Genomic DNA, 17,822 nt, shown 5'->3' with positions numbered 1-17,822 from the left:
CAGAATACATTCTTTGAATATTTTGAGCAGCATTTTCTACAATGCTGTGAACTCTTTGACACTGCTTCCAAATAAACATTGCTGTAACGCCATTCTGACGCATAGTATTAGCTGTAATGATTTTTTTTCAGAGCAAAACGCCATTTGTGTAGCTGAAGGCAAATTAAAAGCAAACCCTGCTAAGTTATGTGACATTTTTATTGGTTTAGCCCTTTTAATATTTATAAGCTGGTATCATAATGGAGTACATGAAAGCACGCTGATCACACTGAAAAGACAAAAGCAGCAGATACAGAGTCATTAAAGGGACTTTTCCATTAAGACAGGTCTGTTCCACTATTCAGAAAATTTATAAATTGTCTTTGAATTAATTAATTTTCTTAATGCCCTGGGATTCAGCTCATCGACTCCCAGTGATCAGTGGTGGATTCTAACGTTTTCCCCTGAACAATTCTTGCACAGTCCTGCATTGCTGAAGCACTCCTTCCTTGTGACTCAGTCATGTTTTTTTCAATTTCTTGTCAAATACCAGATGTGAAAGGAAATTAAATGAATCAGTTTATTTAGACTGATTTGCAGTTCCACCTACATACACATCTTGATTTTTTCTACCAGTCCTTCTTTTTCCCCATGCAAAATACTTGTGAAATATGCTAGCATATTTCTCTTAGTTCTGGTTTCAGTTCAGTTTTGTCTAGGTCTTGCCCGGTCCTCTCCATCCATCCTCACTTCCCCAACATTTCTCTACTTTCAGTGTGCATTTTTCTTTTTTCCCTCAGAACTTTTCTTTGCCCTATTCTTAAACCTCACTGGCTACTTCATATTCTTGTCCTTTTCCAGCAGAGTTAGAGTTGTTTACCATTTTGAAACACAATAGTCTTTGCAGCACCGGTTGTTTGCTGTTCCTAGCATACCTGCTGAATCAAATATTTTAAGAATGAAGAATTGAAGAGGTGAGGGAAAAGATGGTCTTTTTTTAAAAAGAAACTACCTGTAGAATATAGTGGTTAGAAAAGGCCCGGGTTATTGCACTTTGAAGTTCCATGTGCCATAGAATAATTAAAAAGGGAGGTGGGGAGGAGGCCCAGCTTCCTTGTCTGTAGCTCTGACAACATCTCCCTTCACCATAAATCATTTGCTAGCGTTCTGTTGAACGTAGATTCAGGCATCATAAGCAGTGTGATTTCCAGCAGAGCCAGGTGAAATTTCCACAGGGTCTGATGTCCTGCAACACTTACATAGTTTGTGAAGCTCAGAGTACATCATTAAATGGAAAACCCACCACAGTCGGTGACCCTTCCAGGTGAACCTGGGCTCCGTTTCAAGACTGGGATTGATTTATAGCGCGAGGCAAAATCCACAACAAACTCAGTCGTTTTCCTTGGCTTTGACGTTCAAGCAGATTAAATTCAAGGGAACTGACTCTGGCCCTCGTACACAGATTTGAGCAACATGCAGGAGTCCACGTTGTACAGAAAGGGGGAATGGCCCAGTGCAGGCACAGCATAGGACCAAACAGGGATCCTGTGTAAGACAGGACAGAGAGCTCGACTGCTGGGCATGCACCACTGAACAAAACAAATAATCCAAGGTCTAACACAGCCCAGATAGTGCTTCCGTAAATTAATACAGCCCCCAAATTAAAGTTGTTTTCTCCTCCTCTTCCTCCTCCCTCTCTCCATTGCGGGTTGTACGGTGTGTCCTTCGTCTCCAGAAGGTGCAGCACAGAATTATATTCAGCATTTCAGACTGAATTTCTTCAGGGGGGAGGGGGGGAGGGGGAAGAGGGGCGGGATGTAGTGGGGGGGTGGATTGTAAATGTATAATTTAACGTGCAAAACCATATGGATAGAACCTGAAGGTAATTTTGGTAAGCGCACCTGCAAACTGAAGCTGACAGATTTTATATATGAACATTCTCCATTATCCCCTGATGGAGGCTTTTCCACAGTCTAATGAATCTTACTGTCAGGAAGGGTTTTGTGGTATTCAAAACAGATTTTCCCTTTCTTAATTTCATCCCATTACTCCCAGTCAAACACTGTGAACAGCACTAAATTATCCCTTTCAGTCCTAAGGGCACAATTTGTGCATGGTTATCATGTCCAACTGTGGCTGTTGCTTACCAAAGTGGAGCAATACATGTGCTCTTCTTTAATCTTTTCTGGTGAGTCAGTCTCCTCAGCCCCTGGATCGTTTTGCTGAACTGCCTTCAATTTATTGCTATCTTTTCTTTTTTGTTTTTTTTGTTTTTTTTTCCCTTTTTTCCTTCTGAAATCCCCACAGCTGAATGGCTGAATGCAGCATTCCAGGTGTGGCTTTACCTGAGCTGTTCAGAGAAGAGCTAATACCCCCCCAGCACCATCGTGCCTTTTGTTTGTACATCCATAACTCATACTGCCCTGCTGCCTTATTTCAGACTTGTGCTAACTTGCTGGCCACTGTAAGCTCCAGGCTATTTTCATTGCACTTTCTTTCAAGTGCTGTCCTTTTAAAGATCCTTCAATTGTTTTATTTTTAATTATTTTCCATTTCCCCAGATTATTCTCATTGTGTTTCCTGTCTGTATTTCTTATTGCTTTCTGTGTTTCCTGCTATTTGCAAAACTTTCCAATTTAGGAGCATCTGTGACTTTTATTAGCCTGTTGTTTGCTTCCAAATGATTGATGATAATACTAAAAGCATCAGTCTTTACACCAAACCACTAAGGCTCTGTTTTATCCTGTCTAAGGCTAGACAGTTAATTTAGGAAGTGCCTTTCCCATGGCTCCCTCTGTCGTTAATGCAAAGACAGGAACCACCAAAGTGTGAGTCAGATTTTACGTGGCCTGAATTATTCCCTAAATTAATCAAAGTTTAGGTGAGATGAATGCAGGCTTGTCTCCTTTAGCCTGAAAATGCCTTGGACTATCTCTATGCTTTAATTTCAACACTTCATTCCCTGTACTCTGAGATCAATTTAACATTAACAAAAAAAAGGGGACATTTGTAAATCCTGGAAAATCTGGAAATTTCCAACATTAGAACAACGTTCTGATTTCGGTTACAACTGTGAAAACCAGACTAAGCTTGTTAAATTCAGTGGAGATAGTCCAGCTCTAATTCTGGAGTTGTATTTCATAATAAGGGTTGAAGTAGGAACATCTGGAGGATTTGACTCTTTAGGTTTTGTGATTGGAAAATCATGTTAATCAAAGCAATTGCTGGAGGAGGAGATTGCTGGAACTGTGTGATAACTGAGCTGTCTCCATCGACAGGTTCAAAGACTACAGAGAACCACCTTGGTCCCAAAATCAGTATGAGTTTTCTAAACAGTACTGGGCTGTCTTATCTGCTCGCTTGGCTTTCGTTATTCTATTTCAGGTAAGTCTGTTGAGTTGCGGCAATTTCAGTCACAGAAATATCATAATAGATGGATTGAAATGCATGGGCCAAAGCAGCTCATGGCCAATAAAGCTTTTCTGTTTGCAAATACCCAGCTCGAGGTGCTTGTACCCAGCCTGCTGAGGTGTCGGTGGGCTGCAGCACAGGTTCTCCCTTCGGAGCACTGTGGCTTCCTCTCCCTTGGTGGAAGGGAAGACCCACAGCTTGCATTAGCCCCTGGCATTAGCAGGGACCCCCAAAATACCCCAGGCTCTTGAACATTTCAGTTAAGTGGACTCTGTCAGCTTTTATACACTCAGGGGCATCACTTGTAAAAAGCACTTAAATGCTCTGTAGGCTTGTTAAATGATGTTCTTTACCCAAAGCAAGAAATAAGCAGAAGTAATAAATCTTCCCAGGTCTTTTGCTACTTTCTACAAGTAAATGGAGTAAATTCTCCCCGGTGGGGAGATTTTATTGGCAAGGGATTTGCTATCATGGCTTCCTTCCCGAATGGCAGAAGCCTTCTGCTCTCCTCTGCGATCTGGGATCCCTCCACGGTCAAACTGGGCCCACCCCTCATATTGAAATCTGCCTGTCTTTTCTCCTCACCTGCCAAATATTCCAAAGTGTGACTGCGAGTCTTGCCTGGTTTATATTGCCCTCTTCTGCTTCTTTGCTCTGTCTTCAGTAATTTTCCACCACAGGCTGCAAAACATTTGAAACCAACTGGTTATGCTGGGCTTCAAATAGCCTGCCTGTTGTTCTGCCAGAGTACATTCCCTGGTTAATTAGCTCCATTGTCTCAGATGGGGATGGAAGGTTCATGCTAGTAGCCTTGTCAGCAAATGTTCTCACACATTTTGAGGCATTACACAACACAGCAGTTTTCAAAGCATTATCATGATAATATAAACCCCAAAGCATAATTTATGCATAAATTTCACAAACAAGCAAAACTTTTTGCTCAGTCTGCGTCCTGCCTCTGTGTTAGGACTCTCACCTGTAATGAATGACCTTGACACTTGAGGTTCAGGGTTGTGGCTTGCATGCTGCCATAGTGTAAAAAAATCCTGTTTGTCAGCAGACAGAAGGATTTGAGGACAAAATGACGATTAAAGTTGTCTGCTCAGGCCACGTTGGAAAGACTTGGGTATGATTGTGTTGGAGGATGCTTTCACTGATATTGCTCTTATAGTAATGGATTCTGAACTCAGTCTCAATGAATTTGATGTTGAGAACTGAGCACCTTTGGACGCCTGTAAAGAATAAGGCTGGTTTAGCTACTTAGGCCATGAATCATTTGATGAATCCAAGTCCTTTCCCATTTCAAACCTAACTGAAGCATGTGTTTAATTCAGCCTCTCCACTGAGGGGGGGAAGTTGTGCAGAAACGTGAGCTGTTTCTTGAACTAAGCCCTTACTCAACTGCTTAATGCTACATGCTGTCAGCAAAATGGGTTTGATACCTGCCTCATAGCTATAGCAATGGTTTGGTTTTGCTTTAGCATGGGTATTTTGGATTTTTCGTACTTGCTTCACCCCTGTTGCCATGTTTGCAGAACTTGGTGATGTTCCTCAGTGTTCTGGTTGACTGGATGATTCCTGACATCCCCAAGGGCATCAGTGAACAGATCAAAAAGGAGAAGAGCGTGCTTGTTGACTTCTTCCTGAAGGAGGAGCATGAAAAACTGAAGCTGATTGAAAGCTTTATCGCACGTGACAAGCAGAGACGCAAAAGTGGGACCAAAGGCGAAAGGATCCGGGCTGCCAGCTTCTGTCAGTTTAACCGAAGTCAAAAAAGCAGCTTTGCCTCCTTTAGCTCACAGCACACAGAAGTGTGACTCCTTAGGGAAGGGTAACATACCAGGCTTACCTCTGCAATACCTGCTTACTGTGTGACGTGATTCTGGACCTGGAGCAAAGGAGGGCGAGACGGTCAAGGAAGAGACAGGGAGCAAAAAGGAGGCATCTTTGGCTTCCTTAGGAACTCCATCTGCAAGGGTCTCTTACATTTTATACGCTCTATCTGGGCTGCAGCATTTTCAGACTTTCTCAGTGCAAGATGAGGGCTCTATTGTAGCTGTAGCTGGTCCTTGCGGTGCTGCATGTGAGTTGGGTGGGCGCGCAGGAATTCTCCTCGCTCATGCAGCCTCCGCGGTAGGACTGCAACCGTCCCTCTTCGTGCAGACAGTGGGGCATGGGGAACAGAAAGGACATTCCTGCTCTAGTATCTTTTTTTTGGCAGATCTGACCGACCGTGGCGGAGTGCGCACAACGCGTGGTCTCACGGCTTGTAGCTGCCAGTGGATGGTTTATAAACTTGGAGTCTCTAGGAGTCATTGTGCCTTCCTGATGTACACTGCCACTCAGTGCTGTCTCTGTAGAGCATGCAGGGCTGTTAAGGGCACAGAGCTGTGGGAACAGAAGGAATGAAAAATCACTGAGCACTTTCATCTACAGATATATTGTGTTTTGCTTAGCAGGAGCTTGAATGCATGTGCTAATGAGCAGAGAGGCCACAACATATGCATCAGAATGAAGTAAAGCTGCTAGAACCAGGGAAGCTCATTGTTATTCATTGTCCTGAACAAAAAAACCCCACCACCCTGTATGTTTGAGTCTCCTCTCACTTAGACTGGGAATTCAGCCAGTATCAAGAGGAATCGCGCCACTAAACCAACACCAGTGCGAAGCTTATGAGTGAGAATGGAATCAAGCTCTGTAAATCATGTGGCATTTTCATGTACCTTGAGTGTAAAGTAACAAAAGTTGCTGCTGATGTGCATTTACTGTAAAATAAAATAATTTGCAGAACCGCATTTCATTGGAAGATAAGCATACTCACTAACCAAGCTTTAATCTACAAGCATTTAATGAATAACTTTATTCTGTTATGACTGCAAATAAAACTTTCTTAAAAAATCTGTTACTGTAGATTCTGTCTCTAACCTGACTTCAAATTCAGAGTCTGGATAAAAGATTTTCTTCTTATTCTGTCTTCTCAACAATGCTTTCAAAACCATCAAAAACACAAACCAAAAGAAGTGCTTCAGTTTCAGAGATTGCATACAATAAGAATGCTCTTTAACATTAAAATGGTATTTCATAAATTTCTGAAGCCTAAGAATTTCATTGTTCTCTTAGATGGAAAGATTTTTTTTCTATGAGAACTTTTGGTAATTTAATGAGAGATGTGAAAATAATTAGAGGTTTTTTTCATTCAGTGCCTAAACTAAAGAAAATGAAAATGGGAGAACTGTTTCAGAGTGGGCTGAAATTAAGTTTCATTTTAGAGTTTCATTTTTAAAATTTTATTTAGGGTTATTTACCCCTTCTATATAGCAGATCAAATTTGAAATGATAACGTCAACATGAATAAAATTGCAAATGTTTAACTTTGTTGAAAAAAAAGTCTGACATCTCCTAATGTTTTCTTCTTTTTCCCCGTCAAAACTAATTTGCTGAATTTTAAATGAATTCAGAGAGAATTCTTCCCCTTTCTGAAACTGTTTTTTTTTAATTAATAACAATTTGCTAGGGTTATTACCCAGAGCTCAATTTGATTATATATGCTCAAGACTACAAATACAGCTTGGAAATGTGGAAAAATGTGTAGTATTACAATGTTTCACCCCTTTTTATATACATATTATCTAAACCAAGCTATTTGAAGAGCTCCTGACACAATGTACGGTGTATAAACTATTGACTGTGTATATATTTGGTGTTTCTAATTGATTGAAATAGATAGGAAAATTATAGGAAAATAGTCATCTTCTTAAATACAGTTTAAGCTTTTTCTTAGTATAAATACCTCACGGTCACCTGTGGTTGTGTGAACTACATCCTTGTCAGGCCCAAAAGTCAGGTTATTGCATCTTGGGGAGGCTCAGATGATGGGATTTGTATGACCAAACCCTAGCTATTAAATTTTGGTAGGTTCCTTCTGGAGTCACCTGAGGGAGAAAGGTACCACCAGCCAACTACTCATCCCAGCTCGATACTGCTGTCCGAGATGGGCAGATGAATCACCTCGGAGGACGCTGCAATGCAGTGGGAGTCCTGTTATCTGCCTTTTAGATTGTCTGCTTGGGCTTTAGGTTGCAGAAGACCAGCATCTAATCTGAGTCAGAGTGCTTAAGATGTTTAGACCACTGAAAGAATTAGCGACTGCTAGATTCCCAACTGATCATGTTTGTTTTGTTTTGTTTTGTTTTAATTTTGCTAAGTGCTGGAATGAATATCTTTTTTAGGAATTTGTCTCCCTGCTGGAAATCTGTGACAGGGCTGAGACATAAACCTTGGTTTCCCCCCTCTAAGATTAACATTTAAATGAGGGCACTGTATGTCCTCAAAAACAAATTGTCTCATTTTACTTTCAAAAGACCAAAAAGCCTCGATGGGGATTCCGTGGTCTAGTATATTAAGGCAGTCAATGACATCTATTCCCTCGTTTATACTAGAGGGTATTCTGGTGATGGATTTGGGCGTTTGGAACTGTCTATGTTGTTGTTTGCAACTCTAGTTGATTGAAATGCAATCTATTTTCTTCACTCCAAAATGCCTCTGATGGGGAGAAATGTTATGTTTCTAAACAGTAGAAATAGCAGTCATGCCAGACCTTTAGGTTATCATAATGCTCCTGTTCTTTTTCCAGGTACATGGGAGTGCATGAAGAAATAGGTTTAGAAAGAGGATTTCAAGTTGCATGACATCCTCTTTTCCAGTAGCTTGTTTGATGAAGGATATTCAGAGTTAAGGATCTTCTTAAATAGAACCATTTTTGTACACCCTCCCTCTACCCAGGAAATACCCTCTTGTCTTTTTAAAAACTGTGAGTCACTCAAAAACAGTCAGAAAAATGCTATCCCAAAGTTGAATGCATTAGGCTGTTGTTACACAGAATTTCCATAACAAGCAACTGAAATGCTTGCTATGGTCCAAAAATGATAATGTGTTTCTAAATTTCCTAGCAAAAGGAACTAGAGAAGCCAGCAGATGTACACTGATGCTCTGAAAGTTCTCCTGAGGTTTATATATTTCACCCAAACAAGGCTGGGAAAGCGGCATAACAGCAATCACGGCTGACGTCCAGATGGGATCTACCATGATATCACAAACAGGACAGACAGCTCAATTATCTTTATCTGTGCTATGGTTTCTATTTTTCTCTTAAACTTGAGAGTTTCATTCACTGAGAATTCCTACACGTTTGGTACTTGACTCAGGTGCGGTCCCTGAGGACTGCACCCTTTGTTACATTTCTATGGCAACCTCTGGATTCTCCTGACACTGCTTCCCATCAGCTCCTGTAATTGTAGATCACTGATCTGGCATTCATTCATTCGTTCCCAGTTTCTAACTTATCTCTTTTGGACAAAGCAAGACTTTATCTGATCCCTTTTTATCAGCATGATACTTGTAAGTCTACCCACAAAGCAACCCCTTAACCATAACTTGTGTCTCAGAAGCAGAGAATGACCGTTTCAAGAAGCCTGGATGGAAAACCCTCTCTAGGGAAAGAAGAGAACAGAGATGCAAGTAGAAACACAAAGGTAATAAAACCGGTGAGCTATTGTCCCTTCTTGCTTTAGCAATGAAAACCAGCTAAAATCTCTGCAAAAGAAAGGGAAAAAGTAAGCAGAGAAGAAATTTCATAGATGTTTCTGCACATTTAGTTCAGAATTTCATAGCCCTTTGGACTGTTCCAACTATAAAGTGAAACCCCCAATTAAAACAAACAAGCAAACAAATGAAACCCTCCATGCCTTTGTGTGAGTAGCTAATACCACGCTGAGTACTACACCTAGTCACAAACCACCAAATCCACACTCTAGGCTTCATGTGGAGTTGCATTAATAGGAATGTACATAATTGCACATCTAACCAGAACAGTGTGAATAAGACGTAACAAAAGGGAGGAATGAGACTTGTATAAAGCCTTAACACTGATGTAATGGGATGTGACCTTGTAACAATCAGGCAACGTAAGGTGTGTCCACCTCTCTGTGGCCAGCAGAAGGTCTTGGTGAGTGAAAGACTTTGCTGCTCCATTTACTACAACTTCTGCTATGGACTTTTGGTGCGGAGTAGTTTCAAACAGCTTTCAGAAGTTATTCAGGAGAAGTAGCTGACCCAGATTGAAGGGGGGTCCCTGCTCCTGAGTCCTGCGATGTTTAAATGCCATCAGTTACAAAATCCACCTGCTCCGTGCATCCAGATGACCCCTCTCACAGTGGTTTTCTCCAGTTTTAAAGAGGTTTTTCAGGAACTGTGTGAAGCTGGAGGAATGTTAGCCCTTTCTGTCATGCAGACTTGTCCATTTTTTTTAATCATCAGCACTAGAAGCCTTTTTTGTGATGGGTATCACTGGCTTTTCAGTCCTCAGCATTCTCAGTATGTAGAAAATGTTGCTATCTAGACATCTTCTGCAATTTGATCTTTCATGACACTCAAAACTAAAGAAATGTAGTCCAGGAAGAAAAGGGAAGCCTATGTGGAAGTATGTCTGTTAAATTATTGCTTGGAAATATCCAACTCAACATGCACAATATTTACCACTGTTAGCAATAAACTCTTCTGACTACAATAATATAACATCTGTTGCTGTTATGCAGTCTCACCCTTTAAATAGGCACAGATGGTCTTCCTATTCCCCGTCTGGTCTAATTCTTTTGCTTTTGAGAAGAAAACACAAACCAGTTTTGTTTGTGACCTATTCTTGTAGGTAAATTCCTCCAGACCGTACACTGGTTAAGAGATCTCATGTGTCCAGTAACACAAGACTTTCAGATATACCACTAGAAAGTGCCTTTATTGCACTTAGAGGTATGGAGAGAGGAGGAGGATGTATACCCGAACTCCCAGTTCTTAACTTGTAAAGGACATTGATACGTGGTTCATCTGAAAGGCCCATAGACAATGGAGGCTGAAGAATATTTTTAGCAAGAAATGAGTATAGATTCTATGTGCTTTATGTGCAACCTTTTCCAGGAAGGTTCTGCTTTAGTTATTTTTTAAATGTGTTTCAACCCTTCCTAAATCCCTCAGTACTACCCAAACTCTGAATATTCCCTACAGTTCCCATCCTTTAACCATCATCTGAAAATGTACTCAAATATTAATTGATTATTAAATTATTAATCACTGCATTAATTAACAGGCTGCCTTACTGCCTCATTCACACCACCAATGGAATTGTTAAAATTATTCAGATTCCATAACAACTCTTGAGACAGCCTGATAACGCACTTTATTCATACCTAATGATCTAATGAAATCTTTTTATTTGTCTGTTTTCAGTCTGATTGTCAGTACAATTCTGCAGCTTTAATTTTCCTGATTCTTAAGAAAGTAACTAACAATGACTCTTCAACTCACACGTACAGTGTTCTCTAAGCTATTCCCACTGATGTCCTAGTTCTACAGATACAGTTTTAATATGCAAAATGATTACTATCATAGGATTATATTATGTCTGTCTTTAATGTGGCCACCTGAGACAAGAACCCCAGAGTCAAACCTTACTGGAACTGGTGGAAGTCCTTCTTTTGGCTTCAGTATCCCCTTGATCAGAGAGTGTTTCTTCTATGCAACTCTGCATACAGCTTTCAACCAGTTAGGGGGAGAAGTAAGACAGCAGTGAAAAAATGTGCATCCACAGAAAACTCTTCCATTGCTATGATCTTCAGAGAGTCCCACTATGTCAATGCTATAGAAAATGTGGGCAGTCAGCAGTTTGGGATTTGACCCTGCATTTTCCTGAGATGGGATCAGTCTTCAAAATTGACTATTGACTTCAAAATTTTGTCTACATATATACTGATGTCTTGTTAGGGCTAGCTTTAGTAAACTTGATTTTCAGAAGAGTTATGACTGTGTTTCCATGCGGCATGGATTTAAGGCAGACACAACTATGAATCACTTTTGAAAACTGTGATCCTTGAGTTTACCTATATAAGGAATTAAAAGAAGAATTGTTTTATGAATGGTATTCGGACGAAAGAGGAGGTAGTACGTGATACTGTTATAAATAACATAATATAGGTAAGAATCAAAGAATATTGATCTACAATCTAATTAAAACTATGTAGTTTACATAAAATACACAACTTCTGGTGACAGGGGTGCCTGTTAACCCATGCTATTGTGTTTGATTTCAGCAAGTTCAGAGAGAGAATAAACAGGGAAGCAATGTGATCCATCAATTTGGAAAGGCTATTGCAGCCCCTCTAGCTGAACCACGCATTTTTGGGAATGACTGTTCTGAGAATGAAAGTCATGCCTTTAAAACTAGAAAGAAGCTAGTTAGGGAGGTGGGACCGGGGGAGCAGGAGAACAGCCCCATGAAGCTGTGAGAATAACACTGTTCTCCTTCCAATAAAGGTCTCTGCACGCTCTTTGTTAGTAGACACATGCGTTTCAGAACTTACCGATATTGTGTTCCAGTCCATAGCCTCATCCCTTGCTGGAGCTCCGACTACATAACAGGATCAGAGGAAAAGACTCACTAGAATGTTTCTAAATTTTACTGCGCAAAATGTCTTGGTCTGTTTGGTATAAATTGCTTTTCTTTCATGGACTACTAATGCTAGATGAGCCTTGATAAAAATACTGGTATTGCACAAGTTTTAACAGTTTCACTTGAAATTCATAGACAGGGGAACAAACTGTACACTGCTTAAAGGGGAATTACTGAAAGAAATCACAGCCCTACCGGAATCTGACCCACAAGTTAAAAGTCTGCTTCTTGAGTGATTCCTGACTACTCTGCTGAATTTTATGCACAAAAGACAGCAGAAATTCAAGACAAAAACTGTGGAGGTTTTAACTGCAGAAATACAGATGGAACTTCTAACATTTTTTACCTGGCACTTAAACAGAAAGTTAACCCTTTCCTAACGAGCCAATCCTTAACAGGATTGTTTTTGAAAAACTTTTCCAGTCGCCACTTCTTTAAATAAGGGACAAACAAAAGTGACAATAATGTTATCTTGAATCTTACAGGTGTGGTGTTAACTCTCCTCCAGCATCTAGTATTTTAGCTTCTTTTCCATGTGTTCCAAAACTTTTTTTTTAATTATTATTATTTTTAAAAAGACAGTTACATATGACTGGTGTATTCAAATCTCAGCTAATTCCATAAAACACCCTTCTGTTGATATTGGGAGAGGGTTTTTACTTGTTGTTTTGCTACATCTAATCTTTTGAGAAACAACAACATATTTTCATGAGAGTTTGGAAACATTAAAGGTCAGTAAGAATGTGAACCTATGAGGATATTTAGATCTAGAAGAGTATTCTTAATGCCAGGGCTCTGATTAAGAGACTGGAGAAGTGGGAGATTTAGTTTACAAAATGTGTACTCTATCACAAAACTAAAATAAATCAACTGTAAAGACTGGATTAAAAGGTTTGTGTTTGTTTTTTTTTTAATAAGAATAAATAAATATACTCATCTTATGATTTGTTCATTCAAATGCCATGTAGAACTGGTTCCAGTAGATGGAGCAAGAAAGCAGAAGGAAAACAATGCCACACACCCAGGGTACTCAAAGGAGGTGGACATGGTCATGAGGCTGGAGGTGAAATGCACACATGTTCCTAAAACACGCCTCAAATCATCAGCAGAGAAAGCACTTTCAAAGCTACTCCATGGAATCAAGTTCAGTCAGAAATACTTTTCACATAACTGACACTGACAGGAGTTTTTCCTTGGAATTGGCTTAGTAGATGAAGAAAAATAACCACTTGGGATTTTCTCCAAAGCCAAGAAAATAGATTAATTATAACTGGCTTGTTATTCTCTTGGCTTTAGTGGAGATTAGGACAGCTTAATCCGTCAACAAAAGCTAATGCTGTGAAGAAGTATTAAATGAGACAAGCTTTACATATCCCATACGATCTTCAGCCTCTTATTTTCCACTGCCTCTCTCTCCTGACTCTGTATGGTACCTCATTTACAAACGGGTCACGCATCACGGTGAGCATCAGTGCTGCAGGAAAGGTGGCCAGAGGCCCCGCAGAGGCACGAGCCAGCTGAGCCACGGCTCCTGGGAGACACTGCAGCACCTCGGGAGCCAAAATAACACCCAAATCACACCATTTAGGGCGAAATGACGGTTCTTTTTTATTTTTTCTTTCCCTCCTCAAGAAGTTAATATCTTCTAGGAAAAAAACCCAAACCACTTGTTTTGGTGAAAATGAATGAGAAGAGCTCTGACTCGAATCAGTGATGTTTGTTTTTTTTTAACTGGACCTATTTATCACAGAAGCCTCCGGCAGCTGGCCAGCAACATCCTCGAGGCCTGTGTCCCGTCACCGGCCCAGGAAATCTGTGACACCCGGCTTAAGGGAAAGGGGAACATCTGCGAGCACGGCTCCTTCCCCTGCTGACATGAGGAGGAGTGTCTCCTTCCTCTTTCAGGCTTGGGGGAAGTCAGCCCCTCTTCTTCTTGCTTCTTCCTTAATTCCTAAAACTGGGGCTTAGCCCTATGCGATCATCCCAACAGCAGGTATTTTCCACGTAATTTCCACAGAGGTCTTTTGACAGCAATAGTCAGCTTGACCTCACTTTACAGCTTCATCCCTCTGTAGTTGCCTGAGTTTCTTTGCCAAAATTGAGCCAAGCAAGCTATTCTGAAATCTACATTAAAAATTGTGGTTAATTTCCTTAAAAAATGACTTAGGAAAAAAAAAACCAACAAGAAAAATACTGCAAAGATGCTAAACTCCTTTAAAACTCCCTCCTTTTCAAAAGGTGGTTTTGACTGAGACTTTTTGTCTGCCCATCCTTCCCAGATGGGAGGAACAGAATGGGAAGAGGTGCTGGTGCTGGTGCTTGACTGGAAGGCTGCCTTGAAGCTGTGGCTGGCCATGCTGTGACCAGTGACTCAGGTGGAGCACCCGAGCAGTGGAAATGTTGTTCCTGTGCTGGGGCTTCCATCCCAGGGCCAGCAGCAAACCCCCGCGGGTGCCAGGGGTGCTGCGGGGAGCTTTATATCACCTCCTGATTTCAGTGACATGCTTTTGGGGCTGCCCCCCCAGCTTCAAGGTACTCAGCTGTGATTTGTGACCGTATGGACATGTTGATGAATGTCCATGTGAAGTCAGGCTTACATCAGCTCCAGCATAGGAGGGTCTGTGCCTGTAGTGCGTTATAGACAGCAGTGGTCCCTTCTGCTGCAGGTAAGCCCAGCGGGTTTTCCTTTTGATAAATTTCGACCAATTTCTTCCCCTTCACCAGGTTCAAAACCCTGGGAAAAAGGCAATGACTCCCTTGTCTCCTACAAAACAACCCATTACTAAGATGTGTCTTCGAGGTCTGATGTGATTCTCCGGCATGTATCTGCCACGAGCAGAGAGCAAGCTGAACGGTCTGTTCTCCCCTGCAGCTGCGTCTGGAGCACTGTGTACGAGAAAGTCAATGGAAAGGTGTAGGGATGTGCCCCCACACCAACCCACGCTCCAGGTGTGTATGCAGATACACACTCATACACATTCCTATATTGCAGGGGCGAGGAGTGTGGACATCGGATATGAAAAAGTAAACACAGCTCTCCTCTCCACTCTCTTTCACTCCCCCTTTCCCTTCAGTAGAAGACATCTGAGTGAAGAGACCCAGCATATCAGGGAAGGGAAAGAGCTGGGGAGACAGGAGACTGCTCACATAGTGTTCTACAGCTGCTGGCTGCCACTGCAAGGACAAACAACTGCATGAAGACCTTCCCAAGCTGTACAGGACCATACCTTCTGTCCGGGACTGGAAAGGCAAAACAGTGAGCAAGAGATTTGGGTGAAGACCAGACAGATGTCTGACACTATTAATTAGGCTATATTTGTAGAAGCATCTATGTCTGGACATAAACATTTTTCCATTCCAAATTGTCGCGTGGTTAGTCATTCCGACATCAGTGTCTTGCAGAGCACAGCCTAGCAGAGCACTGGTGGCACATAGAAGAAGCACAAGGGGAAAGCTACTGAACAAGGATTCTGCTCTGAATGTCCGTAAATAATTTTTAATTAATACCAACTTGGGGAAAAAAAAAAAAAAAAGTGTTTTGCTTGTAGATGCTTTATGATAGGAAAGGGTGGGATTTGTTAAATAAATAATTCCTTCTGAATTAGTCACCAGGTCTAATTAAGAGATACCAAAGGGACAAGGAATCAGAAGAGAAAGTTTAAAGGAAAATCTAGCTAAAACATAAGATAAAAGTAGTGTTTGGGGATATCAAAATAAACAGCGTGTGTGAATGTTTTTCTTGGGATGAGCCAAGGGAAATATTTTCCTGGGGTTTGGCCCATACAACATGTAACAGATGAAACCAATCTGGTTGCTCTTTTGAATGAATTACACAATTAGTGGATAAAAGGAGATACAGTTGATGTTAAGTCTGAATGTCATTTGAGCAGTAATACCTTGCAAATCCTGATGTTTGGGACCTGTCTTATCTTATAATTATCTTTCTTTGTTGCTGGTGTAACTCCTTTGACTTCAAGGGGCTCACACCTGATATCACCTGTTTGAAAGTAAAAGACACTGATTCCCGGCAAAAATTTTAGATGCTTTAGATCTACTGGCAAGACGGCTGGAGGATTTTTCTCTTCATCTTAGAGATGCAGTTAACTTCTCTGATCTGTTTCTGAGGAAATCTATTAGTCACAGTCTTCCTCTTCAAGCCATCCAGGCAGCCCAGTGGATCCTCTGCCCTTATGATGCTGCTAACAAGGTTTGCCTAAAGCCTAATGTGTTTCATTCCAACAGCTAGTAAATGGCTTAAAACATGCACGTGCTGGAGGCAACGCATGGTTTCTTGGTACAGCATCACGGATATGAAGACCAGACACCCCTTTTTAGTGACCACCTGTTCTTCTCTCTCTGATGCTGTCATAAATCAGCCACATAAACAAAGCAGAGGTGATACTCTCACTCAAAAATCCGATAAGAAAATCCAGATCCCGTGCTCTCTGTCACTGCTGAGACACACTCCCCGTCTTTTCCTGCTCCCTTTCTGTGTAAACCTGGGGTAACTTCAGTTAACTTTGACGAACGACTCCAGCTCTACAAATGAGATAAAAGAAAACAGAAAGTGAAGGCGGCATATAAGTGTGCAAAATGGCCGTGTGGCACTTGCTGAACATTAAATGCAGAAGAGGCTACAATACATCGTTGTGCTTGGACACAAGTTTCTATTAAAATACAAAATTTGGTTCTATTTGCAGTACAGTTTGCTACTAACATAAATCTGTAGTGTTACTGAATTTCTTAACCCTACTGGTTGAGGAAGGATGGTTTTTTAGTATGTGCTTGTGCATATCCATGGTTTGTGTGATTCTCAGACACAAAGCTACATGAAGCTGGGAGGAGGTTTGGGAGCTTATACCAGCAACACATGAACAAAAGGTGTTATAAAAACACTGTAATGATCAAAAAAGCCATGCATTTCAAGTTCAGGAAATTAAAAAATTACTGTTAAATATAAAAGAAATTCAAGAATGCTAATGAAAAACATCCAGTTAAAACATCTTCAAAATCCTAGCTCTACAGGAGAAAAAGTATGTATAAGATATATTGCATTTTAAGACAATTTCTCTTAACGTGAACACTGAAATGTACTAACGATAATCATATGACTATTGGATAAAACTATAACTGCACGAACTTGCACATTCTCAAAAAAGTCATTCTGTACTTAAGAGTGAGAACAGATCTCCTGCTGTGGCTTAACTCAAGCATCCAACTATGAGAGTGATGGACTGTATTTTAACAGTCTGTGTATAGCGACAGAGGAAGGAATCGGGTCTCGAAACTGAAGGTGAAGCCTAAATAATATAATAGGAACAGACATACCAGTAATGCATGATAGCTTTGTTTCTGCCTCTGCCCAGAAAGACCAGGCTCAAAAAGATATTTTGTGTCCAACACTTTTTCAGCTGAGGCAGAAACAGAGCTGTCCCACATTACTGAGATGAAGAAAGCACAAAAAGGCACAGAAGGGTTTTTTTTCATTCCCCTTTGCACATCTGCCTCGTGTTATCCCCAGAATCTTGATGTTGGTGCGTCTGAGAAAAGGAGTTGGAGAGTATTACCTGCACCAGCAGAACTGGACAATTGCAGGTGGGCTGCTAGGGGTGTTGTACGTGGCACCTTGGAGACGACACTGCTTGTTGAATGGGCTCTTGCCTGGAGAAGCCTGACCTCTACACACAAGCAAGTCCATTATCTGATTTTTGACATTGCCTCTGCTGTAAGCATCACAGTATTGTCCCATCTTAGGCTCTACACATGGAAGTTTTGAGAGCAAATGGCAATGTTATTTTTCCCTCCTCCTTAGAGGACTTAGCTCTATTTCTCAAGATACCGTTTCTGTATGTGTGTACTAAGTATACATCAGTACTCTGATATTCTTGACAGAAAGTGTCAAGGATAGGTCAGATCCTTAACCTGGGGCAACTGA

The 17,822-nt window shown here is 41.0% G+C and overlaps 1 protein-coding gene across 3 annotated transcripts in view; it reads left to right on the top strand.

The window, feature by feature from the left end:
• ANO2 (anoctamin 2) overlaps nt 1-7,008 on the top strand; it is a 200,209-nt gene extending 193,201 nt beyond the window's left edge. For all 3 annotated transcript variants that reach the window (XM_069806801.1, XM_069806799.1, XM_069806800.1), the window contains 2 exons: nt 3,258-3,363; nt 4,926-7,008. In XM_069806801.1, the coding sequence (XP_069662902.1) occupies nt 3,258-3,363; nt 4,926-5,207 (388 nt within the window). In that variant the 3' untranslated portion in view covers nt 5,208-7,008. The remainder of the gene's footprint in view (nt 1-3,257; nt 3,364-4,925) is intronic.
• The last annotated feature ends 10,814 nt before the right edge of the window (nt 7,009-17,822 follow it).

The sequence above is a fragment of the Haliaeetus albicilla genome, chromosome 19 (genome assembly GCF_947461875.1).
Source record: "Haliaeetus albicilla chromosome 19, bHalAlb1.1, whole genome shotgun sequence".
In the NCBI taxonomy this organism is placed as follows: domain Eukaryota; kingdom Metazoa; phylum Chordata; class Aves; order Accipitriformes; family Accipitridae; genus Haliaeetus; species Haliaeetus albicilla.
This window is presented reverse-complemented; position numbering and strand designations above follow the sequence as displayed.